Below are 14,904 nucleotides of genomic sequence, written 5' to 3' on the forward strand. Positions count from 1 at the left end.
ATACCTTATAGACACCTAAATGCAGACATACCTTATACACTCACAAACACAGACATACCTTATACACACAAACGCAAACATACCTTATACACACAAAAACACAGACATACCTTATACACACACAAACAGAGACATACCTTATACACACACAAACACAGACATACCTTATACACACAAAAACACAGACATACCTTATACACACACAAACACAGTCATACCTTATACACACAAAAAGACAGACATATCTTATGCACACAAAAATACAGACATACCTTATACACACACAAACATACCGTATACACACAAAAACACAGACATACCTTATACACACACAAACGCAGACATACCTTATACACACAAAAACACAGACATACCTTATCTTATACACACAAAAACACAGCTGATTCCGTGCTTCTCCGCTCTCTGTCTCTCCCTTTCGACTCTGTGTGTTGTGTGTGTGTGCATAGCGTAACCTCCCCTCTCACTGACTAAACGGAGGATACAGACAGATGCCAAGCCTGCATCACAGATTTTGCTTAATGGTGTTCATTTATTTTTTAACCTCTTAACTTGCACCGTCCCGGAGCGACAATTTGCCCACCGGCGTGACGCGCCACTTTGGCGACCTCTAGCGGCTCGGGTGTGCATATTTTCTAATACAATATACATATCGAATTGAAAGCTTATTTGTTGCCTGTCTATAGCGACAAAATCCGACTAAATCAGACAAAATCCGTTCAGCGTTTCTCGAGTTACATGCCGGTATTTGAGGCTTGTGCAAAGTACACGGTATTGCGCAAAATACCACTCCAGACTCTTGGGGCTCTAGTTCCGTCAATTATTTGGCGATCTCGAAAATGATTGTGGAGGGTTGTAGCCAATGAGTGTGGCTTTCCAATGATACCCCATCTGGGGATGTATGATCTAGGATCTAGGTGAAAAACTAACGAGCAAAGACAGGAAGAGAATGAATTGAAGTATATGAGAAAACTGAGTTTTTCATTGTACACAGTTTACCAAAATCACTCCTAATCACTCATTTCTGAATAGATCTTTGTGGGACATGGAAATTCATATTCATTCATTCGTACTCCATAAGGCTTCAGGCTATGGGTCCGCCTGGATTTGTAAGCCATACCACCTTCTGGGGAAATACTACATCTGGACTACTAACTACTACAGAAAAACTTGAGTAACAAGTTTTTCTACAACTCAAGTTCAGACCTATGTTACTCTATTACGTTAGCACTAAAAGGGAATTTTCTTTCTGGAATCAGAAACTTCAGAATGTCATCTTTCAAAAAAGACCACGGGGCTCATGTGCTATAAGTATAAAGTATGTTGTTTTGGTTTGCAAAAAAAGTATGCAGTCCTCAAAAACTAAAACTAAAATAGCCACTTTTGGGGGCGCAGGTTAAGAGGTCAAAAAAGGATAAGAATTTGATGTGGCTTAATATAGCCAATACCGATCAGTTGGAGATTGGATCATCCCTGTTTATTTTGTAGTGGTGCTTATTTATAAATTTTGTAGAAGTTCTGACAGATACATCTAGAATACCGGTGCTCACAGTTCAATAGTCTTCTAGTTATTGTGGGCAGAAATGTATGTGTTTCAGCTCAAATCCATCAGCAGCAGCAGCAGCGCACTGATGGTGGTTTTTAGCTGAAACGCTAAACGCTTGTTTTTGCCAACAACAAACAGAAGACTATTTATCTGTGAGAGCCGGTCATTCTGTTTGTTTTTATCCTTGTCACAACCGTGCAGCCGATACAGTCTTCAAGGTTTCAGGAGCTTCTACTTCTCACCTGATACATCACAGACTGTAGTCTTACTGTGCTCTCTGGTGTCTGGCCTTTGGGAAGATATTTTCCATGTTTGCAAATAGTAAGTGGGCCATTCTAGACAATGAATGGATGAAATCAATTCTTTGACTGGGTGCCTTGGGTGGTATTTGGCCTTTTGTAGGGATCATTAGCCCTCTCACTACCACACTACCAAAGGGTTAACCCTTTCACTGCGACAATACAGAAGGTTAGGGCTGTCGCGGTAACCGCATCACCGCAATCCCGCGGTGTGTCAAGGCACCCGCGGATGCAGAACAGACAACCGCGACAACCGTGGGGGGAAAAAAGGGGCGTGATCATTTTTAACTCGGTTAATTTAATGAGGAGACGTTCGTTTTCCAGTAGCATGAGCTAACTTCACGTTTCCATACAGTTTACAACTCACAGATGAAATCAGGATTTATTTTCATAGCCCTCAATGTATACATTTTCCTGTATTAATCTGAACCGTAATAGATAAGTAGAGTATAGGGGAGCGTTCTCCTAACTCCCGGGCCGAAGTGCCGGTTATGTAACTTGCTCAATGTTATTGCTAACCCGCTAAATGAAGTGCTGCCTCTCTCTACCGACCCCGCTACACTCTGACTAACCCCTACGCTCACTTCGTTAATGTTATCATAGCTATATTGTGATCTGTAATGTCAACTGGATAACGTTAGCTTTGTTTGCAAACGTTAGCGTTCGCTATCTATAACGTTAGCTATTAGGCTAGCTATCTATAACGTTAGCTATTAGGCTAGCTATCTATAACGTTAGCTATTAGGCTTGCTATCTGTAACGTTAGCTATTGGCTAGTTTCCCCCAATGATTGATGACACAAGTTGTGATATTTAACTAGCTATGTATGTGCATTCAAATTCACTAATGTTAAAATAGTGTTATAATAATGTTAAATGTTCGCTCAAATAACGTTAATTTTAAGTTGGAGAAGGGATGTGTGACTGCTTGCTGCTTGCGTAGACCTACAGTATATATCCCACAATGCATCACTCTTAAAGGAGCAGGCAACACCCTACTACTTTTATCACATTTCAGAGTGTTGAGGGACAAATGGATAGATTATCAAACATGTTTAAAATAGTTTCGGGACTCCTACGACCTTAGAATTTTTGTCTAATCACGATTGCGGGTAAACTTGCATGTCTTAATAATAAAAAAAATATAATATACAGATATTAAAAAATAAATGAAAATGAAAACCTTTTTTTTTTTTATATAGAAGTGTGGTACCACCGCACCCCGCGGTGATTAGCCACACACACAACCGCGGTGAGAAAATGTCATACCGCGACAGCCCTAGGTTAACCCTTTCGCAATCACACTGCAGACGGTTAAGTGAAAGGTTCACCTTCTGTAGTGTGGTAGTGAAAGGGTTAAGAGCACTTGCACAACATTGGATTCTATTATATGTTGTACCACTGTATTTTTATTGGATTCTATTATATGTTGTACCACTGTATTGCACATCGTCGCGGGCAAGACCACCCGCATTTCATTGTATACTTGTATGCCGTGACAATTAAAACTCTTGACTCTTGACTTGACAACTAAAAAGGTGGAGGTCATTGGTGGAGGAAGTAGCTGAAATAATAATATCAGAACCACTTAACCGTGTTCCTGTCAACGTCTTCATGTATTTCACCTCACGATGTTCCCCATTAAAGGAACACGCCACCAATACAAGAACATGAAGCTGATTAATTATGCTCATAATCACACGCTTATCCCAAAGCAATAAACCGTCTTCTTGTACAAATCCATCTGGTTTTGAGAGTTATTGAGTTAAAAGAGTTAAGCTGTGTGATTCCATTATGATGTATATTATAGCTGGGAGTAATAAATACAACTCAGTGAAAATGAAGAGAATAATATAATATCAATGTCTTTGCATAATGTCTTTCCAAGAACTGTTTATCACTGAGGCCTTGATATCTTTCATTATCATAATTTTACTGGGATGTATTTATTCATTCCTAATAAATTCCTTCCTTCCTAATAAATTAGCTTTATGTATTTGGTGGAGTGTTCCTTTAACTCTGAGGCCATTTCCTTTTCTTTTTTTTTATAACTATGTATCTTTTGTAACTCTGGGTCTGGGTTGAGTTAACATGGGCCACAGCTACTGTACTACATGCTCACTGCTGAAGCGTGAGAAGCACGAGTCTGAACAAGAATCTGAACTACATCTCTGCATCCCTGGCTGAACACCTGAGCCTGAGACATGCCAACAGGCATAGACACACACACACACACACACACACACACACACACACACACACACACACACACACACACACACACACACACACACACACACACACACACACACACGTCACACACGTCACACACACACACAGCTAACTTCACCAAATAATAAGCATGTTATGCTTATTTATGTCTGCACTTTATGCATTGCTCTTGATCTGCCAATTTTGTCCTCGTTTTATGCCGTCTTTTTTCTTTTTTACTGCTGTGAAGCACTTTGAGCTGCAATTCTTGTATGTGCTATTCAAATAAAGTGTATTATTATTATTATTATTATTATTATTATTATTACATTATCTTTAATATCCTGATATGCTGCTTCCAGGATCCTCGGCACCTTTGATAAGAGGCAGGTTCTGCAATGGGTGCCGTCATGTCATCACTATTTGCCAGTGAACTTGAGAGTCAGAGTCAAAATGGCCGTACATTGTTTAGTTGTTTTCTTTCTTTAATGTGTTATAGTCTTATGATGACGTGTCGTATGTGGACCCCAGGGAGACGAGCTCACTACATTGTTTTCAGCTAACAGGGTCAATGCGCAGTAAACCTCCATGTCTGTTGGTTCACTCATTCCTCTTCCACCCCTGAGTGACTATGACTGTGATGTTGAAGTGATTTGTTGGTGTGTTACTTACAGCTGCAGCAGGGAATCGGCAAGCCCAGTGTGTACCATGCCGTGGTGGTCATCTTCCTGGAGTTCTTCGCCTGGGGCCTCCTCACCACGCCCATGCTCACCGTGAGTAACACCGTGTGTGTGTCTCTATCTAGAGGGGTGCATCCATACGTCGGTATCGGATAACGGTCACCAGGCTAGAATATAGGGTGTCTGTATTTTGAGAATTTCCCCAATGCTCAAGTGAACTCTGTTGCCATGAGCTATTACTGTAACGTGCCAGAAATCAAAGCAATGTCACTTGATTTTCTGCATTTTCTGACACGTAAAAAATTATCGACTGTAGAGATATGAACTCACTTCCTAAGTTGAACGTTTAGCTAAGATAAGATAAGATACGATATTCCTTTATTGATCCCCTTGGGGGAATTTGTGTGTCATAGCAGCATGGGGGAGAGGGGAGGGGAGGTACAGGTATGGGCAGGGTATTAGTAGAAAGACATAAATATAGGCAATACAAATATAAAAGAAAAAATATGAGAAAGAATAATAAAAATAAACAGTGTAAACAATATAATTAACTCTAATTAAATATAATTAATTACTATTACTACTACTAATCGTTTATACTTACCACGCCAAGCTCTAAGAGATAGGAATAAGTGGCAGTGTTTGCAGGGCTATATATTCTATATTATAGCTATGGATCCAATACTATGGCCCATTTGACATCGATGGCCCATGTGTTAAAGAAAAAAGAAATTCATCCAAACATTCCCATTTTATACCGTGGTGAATATGAGTATAGTTTTAGAGTAAACCTGTCTAATCCGGGGAGCTCCAGTAGCTCACCGCGTACTTCGAGCGCTATTTCGGCGCCGGGGACAACCGTGCTCGTCACGGATCTGGGGTTAGCGAGTTCGATTCCCGGACTGCAGCCGTATCTTTCTCAGAGTGTCTTCCCCCCATCTGTACCCATTCAAAACCTGTTTCTGTCGGTCATTCTTGACCAGAGAAAAATGCGATAAACGCAAAAAAGAGCCAGCGGAATGGCCAAAGTTTAAAAAAAAAAAAAAACCTGTCTAATCCCAGAAAACTACGCTATGCAGCAATACGTGCATTTCACAAGATTTTCTCGCCTGTACACGCTACTATTTCTAAATCAAATCTATATTATCGGTATTATGTTTCATCATGAATGCATGAAAGGGTGGGGGGGGTCGTTTTTGTATGCTTTGATCGTCACCAACGGCACACGTTGTGGAGTAACGTTACACACATATGTTGTGATCGAAGTGAAGTCATGGTTGGATCACAGCAGGATTGATACCATATAGCCCTTACCTTCACTAGGATGTACCCCAAAAAGAATATTCCAATTATCTGATTGCGAGTCCCAGTATTGGTGTCGATCATGTCGCCAACATAATCCGCCACACATCATGCATCGGGAGCACTTTGCGCTTCTCAATCCGATCGGGACAACCGCTCCACTTGCCCGACAAAGAAAAGTCCGACCGGAGACTTTTGATCGACGCACAGGCCAAGATATAATGTTTCAAAAGGTGCTCGATACTGCCACCTGGGTGGATGCGGCCGGTATTGCACTTTGGCATTCTCAGGATGATTCCCCATGTTAACCCCGAGTCTGTGTGCCTGTAATGAATGGAAATATCGAATAAAAGAAATAACGATGAAAACCCGACTATACTCGGGTTTTCGGGGGTCCTGGCGCTTCAACGCATGGCGAGATAACCCGACTATCATCGGGTCTGGCGCTGATTGAGTTAAGAAATAAGAATATGAAAAAGTAAACCGTGTAATCAAAGGTGCAGATGAGGGTCTGTATGCCTGTATATCAGTTAGGCTATATTATATGTTGCAATAAATATGGGCAATAAAGAATTAGAATGAAATTCGAATCTGAATCGGGTCCCTTTTGAAGTGGTGTACCGGATGAGAGGGTTGGTATTAAAGTTCCGTGGTCATTGTAGCTCTGGTGAGCAGCGGGTTCGAGGCTGGTCAGAGGATGGGTGCCGAGCGCGAGGCAACTGGCAGCAGCCGGTGACCACCGGATATTACGGTGCCATGATGCGGATAATATTATTGAGCCCAGCTCTCCAACTCTGTGGAGTGAGTTCAGAGTGTAGCGAGGGTGACACCACATGATAGTCGCTTGGTGTAAACTGACTCACCCCTAATCAGAAAACCTGATGAGACTGTGGTGTCAAACCACGAGGCTGGTCAGAGTGCCAGTTGCCATTGAGTAGTGGTGGTTATACAGGCGTGCATTTGAGTTCATACTGTTTAAGTCTCTGCCGATGTGTATTTTAAGCATCGTTTCTCTCTCTATATCTCTCCCTCCTCCCTCTCTATCCCTATCTCCCTCTCTATCTCTCTCTCTCCCTCTCTCTCTCCCTCGCTCTCTCTCCCTCACTCTCTCTCTCTCTTTCTCTATCTCTCTCCCTCTCTCTCTCCCCCCTCTCTATCTCCCTCTCTCTCCCTCTCTCTCTATCTCTCTCCCTCTATCCCTCTCTTTCCCTCCCTCTCTCTCTATCTCTCTCTCCCTCTTTCTCCCCCCCTCTCTCTCTCTATCTCCCTCTCTCTCTATCTCTCTCTATCTCTCTCCCTCTATCCCTCTCTCTCTCTTTCTCTCTCTCTCCTTCTCTCTCCCTCTCTCTCTCCCTCCATCTCTCTCTCTCTCTCCCTCTCTCTCTCCCTCTCTCCCCCTCTATCCCTCTCTCTCTCTCCCTCTCTCTCTCTCCCTCTGCAGGTTTTACATGAGACCTTCCCCCAGCATACGTTCCTGATGAACGGTCTCATTCAGGGCGTGAAGGTGAGAGCTAGCAGTTGCTGTGATTTGGGTTTGGGAAAGTAATTCAGAATGTTCGCATATGACAGTATTAGGGGAAAATATATTTTGATGAGTATAATAAACCAACAACAACAGCAATAATAATAGTAATATTAATACTAATAACAATAATAACAACAACAATGATAATAATAATAATAATAACTAGGGATGTCCGATATTATCGGCCTACCGATATTGGCATTAAAATGTGATATCGGAAATGATCGGTATCGGTTCTGAAATTCTGATTTTATTTATTGTCAAAAGTATGCATAATGTTGTGTTAATTCCACGACAAGAGATATGTAATGTTAATTACCTGAAATTATTCCGTTTTGGGGGGGAAACCCTGCATATATCGGTATCGGTTGATATCGGTATTGGAAATTAAGAGTTGGACTATATCGGTAAAAAAGCCAATATCGAACATCCCTAATAATAACCCATATTTCTCCTTTCCAGGGTTTGCTGTCATTCATGTCCGCTCCTCTGATTGGTGCGTTATCAGACGTGTGGGGCAGGCGGTCGTTCCTATTGATCACTGTCTTTTTCACCTGTGCCCCAATCCCTCTTATGAGGCTCAGTCCCTGGTGAGTCTCCACTAGCCACTAACACCATTCTACCAAAGCATCCTAAAATATTTGGATGCAAGTTGTGTTTTCTAAATCTTTACCGCTGACATCAGCCACGGCCGTGAAGATTTATGTATTATTTGAAATCTTTTTTGACACAGATGCCGATACTTTGTATTGGATGGATGCCACAATAATACTCCATTCGATGCTTTGTTTAAATGAAAACCTTACAGCCTAATTATGTTTTTCTTTAGGCCAACTATATTTCTATAAATGGCTACAGCTCATATACACAGACATACATGTACATATTAGGGGTGTAACGGTACACAGAAGCCACGGTTCGGTACAAGTTTGGGGTCACAGTTCGGTACAAGTTCGGTACAACAGGAAAAAAATATTTATAATGATTATTATATATTTATAATAATTATTATAATTATTATTAAATAGATTTTATTTTTATTAAGTTATACTTAGTTCCACCTAGGCTTGCCCTGGTAGTCAGTCAGTGATAACGGTGTCATTCTGTGTTCAGGAATCCACTTGAGTAAATTAATTGCCTACTGCCCCCACCCCCCACCGGTGTATACTTTCAGTTTCACTTCTAGAGTAGATTTGACTTCGCGTGAAGCAGAGAAAGAAGACTCTAGAATGTTACACAACAATGGCAGAGGATTTATCAATACTTTGGATTTAAACACTGCAGCTCGACTGGAGAGGAGCTCAAAGGACCAGTCCAGATCAGCAAAAGTATGTTTGCGTGTTTTTAGTTTTTTTTTCAGCTGTGAGGGGAAAGTAGCATGGAAGAACGTTGGTGTGTGTGTGTGTGTCTTTCCATTGGTTAACACATTCAGCGCCAATCACCAGTATAGTCGGGTTATCTCACCAGCGGTTGAGTGCCAATCACGAGTATAGTCGTGTTTTGATCCTTTGATCTTTTTGATCCCCGTTCTAAATCATCATCCGGATCATTCTAGCCATCCCTGGCTCGTTTGTATACGTTGGAATTGCAATGCCGATCGAATATCACCAGGTGGCAGTATCGTCTGTGTCTGAACTGGAATTGCATTGGCGTGGGGATACACGTTTTCCTTTTTTTCTTTTTTGGTAAGGGCTCCTCCTCCTGCTTGAACAGAGATTCACATTGATCGCCTCGAAATTCCGTTGCTGAAGCGTATTTACCATCGAAACGTGTATAGACATATACACTGGTAATCGCGATGGCGATGCGATCACTTGGAATTATTCTTTTTGGAATACCTTCTGGCTAAGGTAAGGTATATTCTATGTCTATTTTACCGAACCTGAAGCGTGTTTTTCTAACGATCACAGTTTTGTGTTTTACCGGACGTAAAACATGCTCGGCAAACACAATCACAGTTTTGAGTTAAAACGACCCCCCCCCCCCCCTTAATGATTTTGTGAAGGTACATATGGACATGTTATATACCTTTGATTTGGGAGTATTTGGGGTTTCAGGGAATCAACCAGAATGATTCGGGCTTATTGCACATAACACGTTTTTATCTCGCGATCTATGGAAAAAGACTGGATTATCTTGGAAATGTGCGATGTTTAGCGTGTAATAAACTACAAACTACAGTGTGTAGAAACAAATAGTTTTTTTCCATGTTGGACTACAAGTAGTGTCTGTCAAATGAGCCACACCATTGTCTCCACAGCTATAATACAGAACACACACACAGCTCTGCAAACATCGTGAAACACAGCGGAAATTGCCATTTTAAACTGGCCTTGAAGCGGCAGAGATGGGGACAGTTTATGGCGCTGAAAGTGTTAAGATTATTAGGCGAACAAGAAAAACGAAACACTGGAGTGGAGAGCTTGTCATCATGCCTTTACAAGCAACGTTTTATTCATCATCTAAATGTGGCAATACAAGCTTGATATTCAACGTTAAATGAATGACCTTCTGTGTTAAGACAGTTAGTAAGCCAGTGTAAAGTAAAGTAAAGTAAAGATATTGAACATACATTTGTAAAATGTGCAACCCTAGTTTCACCTAGTGGTATGAGACGTATTCGTCGTATGGCTGGATGTACCGAACCGTGACGTCTGTACCGTGAAGTCGCGGGACGAATACACGTACCGTTACACCCCTAATATATATATATATAAGATGTGACATAAGACATATATAAGAGTTGACTAAAGAGAGTGTGACCGTAGTAGTTAGTGTAATCATGAACGTTGTGTGTGTTGTGTCTTCCAGGTGGTATTTTGCCATGATCTCCATGTCTGGCGCCTTCTCTGTCACCTTCTCGGTCATCTTTGCTTACGTGGCCGACGTGACGGATGAGAGAGAGAGGAGCACGGCGTATGGACTGGTAATGATCAATATTTTCCTCTCGTTCTGTCACCATGACAGCTGGAAAAACGGTCGGCATGCCCACCATGTCTACTACAGAGAGTGGAAGCAGAGCGCTACACACACACACACTTGCCATGCTGTCGCACATCGATGCAACTCATAGGAAATACGGCTCTTATTAAAGGTGCTGTAAGTGGTACAAGCGGTCTACATGTTAAAATAATAACTACATTCCGACAGCCATCACTGATATAGAATTTTTGGTTAGTAACATGGGTCTCCGCCCTGCATTAAAAGAATTAATTTTATCTGGAATCCACTTCCTCCAACTTTATTAAATCAAGAGAACTCTCAGTGTAAAAATTGTCTGACAAAAAAAAGAAATAAAAACTAGTTGTAAGCAAATGTGTAAAATAATCTGCCAGTGCAGTAAGCTAATTTGGCTTGGCAAGATTTCCTGAAATAATAATATCTAGGGTTCTCTCTCTAATTGGATAAAGTTGGAAGGGATACCAGAACATTTATTTTGTGTTTACTGCAGAGTGGAGGGACTGGGAGACCCATGTTACTGACCAAACACAGTAATGGATGTCGGAATGTAGAGCTATTTAACACTGATTTTAACAAAAAATACCACTTACAGCACCTTTAATTAAAACACTGTCATTCTTACCAGTACTACTAAAATCGGGTATAGTACCGTTCTTTCTAGTTTTGGTAAAAAAAAAAGAAAAAGTTGATTTCATAGGTTGAGATGTGTGTAGAGATTAGCAGCACCCAGAGGTCAAAGAGTCTCTATGAGATCAGGTTTTGTTTGTGCGCCTTCGACATTGAAACAGTTTGCACAGCTCAGGACTCATTGAGAGAGACAGTCCACAAAGTCATTGTATTTTCTGCTACATGACCACCTGGTCATGTATCACAACACTGTCAGTCAAGTTATTGTCTTTGACCTGTCTCCTCTCCTCTCCTCTCCTCTCCTCTCCTCTCCTCTCCTCTCCTCTCCTCTCCTCTCCTCTCCTCTCCTCTCCTCTCCTCTCCTCTCCTTCCCTCTCTCTCTCTTCTCCTCTCCTCCCCTCTCTCTTCTCTCTTCTCATCTCTCCTCCCCTCTCTTCTCCTCTCCTCTCTCACCTCTTTTCCTCTCTCCTCTCCTCCCCTCTTCTCTCCTCCCCTCTTCTCTCCGCTCTTCTCCTCCCCTACCCTCTCCTCCCCTCTTCTCCTCTCCTCCCATCTCCCCTCTCTCTTCTCCTCGCCTCTTTTCCCCTCTCCTCTCTTCTTTCTCCTCCCCTCTCTTCTCCTCCCCTCTCTCTTCTCTCTACTCCCCTGTCCACCCCTCTCTCTCTTCTCCTCTCCTCTCCTCTCCTATTCTCACCTACCCTCTCCTCTCCTCCCCCTAGGTGTCAGCTACCTTTGCTGCCAGCCTGGTAACCAGTCCAGCCATCGGTGCCTACCTGTCGGCCTGTTATGGCGACAACCTGGTTGTCCTGGTGGCGACTCTGGTCGCGCTGGCAGACATCTGCTTTATCCTGCTAGCCGTACCTGAATCCCTACCGGAGAAGATGAGGCTCAACACCTGGGGGGCTCCCATCTCCTGGGAGCAGGCCGACCCTTTCGCTGTGAGTAGCAAGTAACCACCCAGCCCACCTGCCGCGGGAAGCATGAATAGAAGAGACGAGAATAAAGATGGTTGATTGTTTCCAAGATGGTTGATTGTTGATTGTTACGGGAGGGACAGTGGCTCAAGGTAAAGCAGAGATAGAGCTCAGGAGGTAGGGCTCTCGTCTGGTAATCGGAAGGTTCCTGGTCCGATTCCCACTCCTTCCGGGCAGCGTGTCGAAGTGTCCTTAACCCCCAAGACACTTAACCCCTCATTGCTTCTGATGAGCAGATTGGCGCCTTGCATGGTTTGCCTCCGCCATCGGTGTGTGAATGGGTGAACGTGAGGAACAAATTGTAAAGCGCTTTGGATAAAAGTGCTATATAAATGCACCATTTCCTCTTTCTATGACATCAATATGTTGGTTGGTTCTGAATAGCTTCTATAATCTGACCACCCTGGGGGACCAATGTCATGTTTTTCCATCATCTAAATAAAATGTTAAATCTGCCAAATCTGCACATAGCAACCCGTTTCTCTAAAGATCGTATCCCTGAACGGTGTGTGTTTTTCTCTTCCCCTGCAGTCTCTGAGGAAGGTGGGCCAGGACCCCACAGTCCTGATGATCTGCATCACCGTGTTCCTGTCCTACCTGCCAGAAGCGGGACAATACTCCAGCTTCTTCCTCTACCTCAGACAGGTATGGGTTAATAGGTCAGGGTCGGTTAGGGTCATGGTCGGGGTTCTGGTTAGGGTTTTGGGTAACTAGGACAGGTGTGTCGTATCTCCCCGGAGACGGGTCGCTGTGGCCGTTTTTTTTTAACGGGGAAATCCCATGACGATGAAGATGGCAGCAACGACGAAACGACTTCCTACGAAATGGAACCTATTCTGAGACAATAATAAAAATGTGATGTGGATTTATTTTCTGCCAAAAAGGCTGGGAATTGCGCAGTAGTGGTTGCCATGGTAACTAGGGGCCGGCAGAAGCTACTGTATGACGGTGAGGATGACGGTATGATGTAGAGGACGGTCTTCGTGGGCAAAAGGCATTTTCTCTCATATGACAGATACTTGGATGGCTCCCTATCCAAAGAGATAGTGGTCTGTGTGGGCGTCTATGTGGCGTAGTGGGCAAGGCGCTCGCCACGAATACTGGAGACGCTGGGCTCGCCTGTTCGAGCCCAGCGCTCCACATTGCTTTCAGTTTAGCTGGTCGTCCGTACTAATACACATTGGCCGTATTAGGGGGTGGGAAACTGATGGGTGGGGATCGGGCGTTGTGGACAGCGACTCCTACAGGTCGGTTGGTGCACCTGCGCAGTAGAATCAGGAAGTGTCGGGGGCAGCGTGAGCCTCCCACGCGTTACTCCTCGCCACTGAGAGATCGAGCTGCGCAGGTGAAAAGATGCGACTGCTGTTACCTCAAGTACCGGAGGGGACTTGTGCTATGTATGACTTAGTCCACATTGCAGCCGGCTTGTGGGAGGCAAGAAACAGCGTTCGTGACAGGGGAGGGTTGAATTGGATGATACGAAATTGGGATGGGAGAAAATATAGAAAATGGGAGAAAAAGTGGATAAAAAAAAAGAGATAGTGGTCTGTCACGACGGCAGACTGACTTCACTTCCCTTTAACTAGGGATGTTCGATATTGGCTTTTTTACCTATACCGATATTGTCCAACTCTTAATTTCCGATACCGATATCAACCGATACCGATATATGCAGGGTTCACCCCCCCAAAACGGAATCATTTCAGGTAATTAACATTACATATCTCTCGTGGAATTAACACAACATTATGCATACTTTGACAATAAATAAAATCAGAATCTGTTCTTACTTGCTTGCCTGGGTAAATAAAGGTTAAATAAATGTAAAAAATAAATAAAATATAATAATAATAATAATAATAATAATAATAATATAATAATAATAATAATAATAATAATAATAATAATAATAATAATATAATAATAATAATAATAATAATAATAATAATAATAATAATAAAAATTTAAACCGATACCGATATTTTCCTATATCACATTTTAATGCCAATATCGGCCGATAATATCGGTAGGCCGATAATATCGGACATCCCTACCTTTAACTCTCACTACCACACTACCAAATGTTTACACCTTACAGAAGGTTAACCCTTTCAAACTGCCACACGGCAAAGGGTAACCCTTTCACAACCACACTAGAGAAGGTTAACCCTTTCACTACCAGACTACAGGCGGTTAGCCATCAACCGACGTTGTCTCAGCTAGGTTCGCTTACAGGTAACTCTAGCAAGGTGGACATGTGTTTCCTGTCCTATTTGCTATTTCCAGACAGACAGACAGACAGACAGACATTCACACAGACCAGTATACAGACAAACAGGCACACAGCCAGCCAAAAAGAGATAGACAGGCAGATAGACAGACAGACAGACAGACAGACAGACAGACAGACAGACAGACAGACAGACAGACAGGCAGACAGACAGACAGACAGACAGACAGACAGACAGACAGACAGACAGACAGACAGACAGACAGACAGAGGGACAGGTGTTCGAGGGAGAGTGTTTTTGTTTCTGTTTGAGCATCTCTCTGTCTTTTCTCCTCTCAGATTGTCAACTTTTCCTCAACCACCATCGCTGTGTTCATTGGAGTGGTGGGGATCCTGTCCATTATAGCACAGGTCGGTCACACACACACATATACACACACAGACACATACATACATACATACATACATACATACATACATACATACATACATACATACATACATACATACATACATACATACATACATACAT

General features: G+C 42.6%; 1 protein-coding gene across 1 annotated transcript in view; it reads left to right on the plus strand.

The window, feature by feature from the left end:
- mfsd14ba (major facilitator superfamily domain containing 14Ba) overlaps positions 1 to 14,904 on the plus strand; it is a gene marked incomplete at its 3' end in the record, with an annotated part of 30,287 nt that overhangs the window by 10,245 nt on the left and 5,138 nt on the right. The window contains 7 exon segments of the mRNA XM_084325120.1: positions 4,748 to 4,846; positions 7,497 to 7,559; positions 8,043 to 8,170; positions 10,392 to 10,506; positions 11,888 to 12,106; positions 12,674 to 12,787; positions 14,712 to 14,783. Of these exon segments, the coding sequence (XP_084181246.1) occupies positions 4,748 to 4,846; positions 7,497 to 7,559; positions 8,043 to 8,170; positions 10,392 to 10,506; positions 11,888 to 12,106; positions 12,674 to 12,787; positions 14,712 to 14,783 (810 nt within the window).

Source organism: Notolepis coatsorum (genome assembly GCF_963971535.1).
Source record: "Notolepis coatsorum genome assembly, chromosome: 11".
NCBI classification, from domain to species: domain Eukaryota; kingdom Metazoa; phylum Chordata; class Actinopteri; order Aulopiformes; family Paralepididae; genus Notolepis; species Notolepis coatsorum.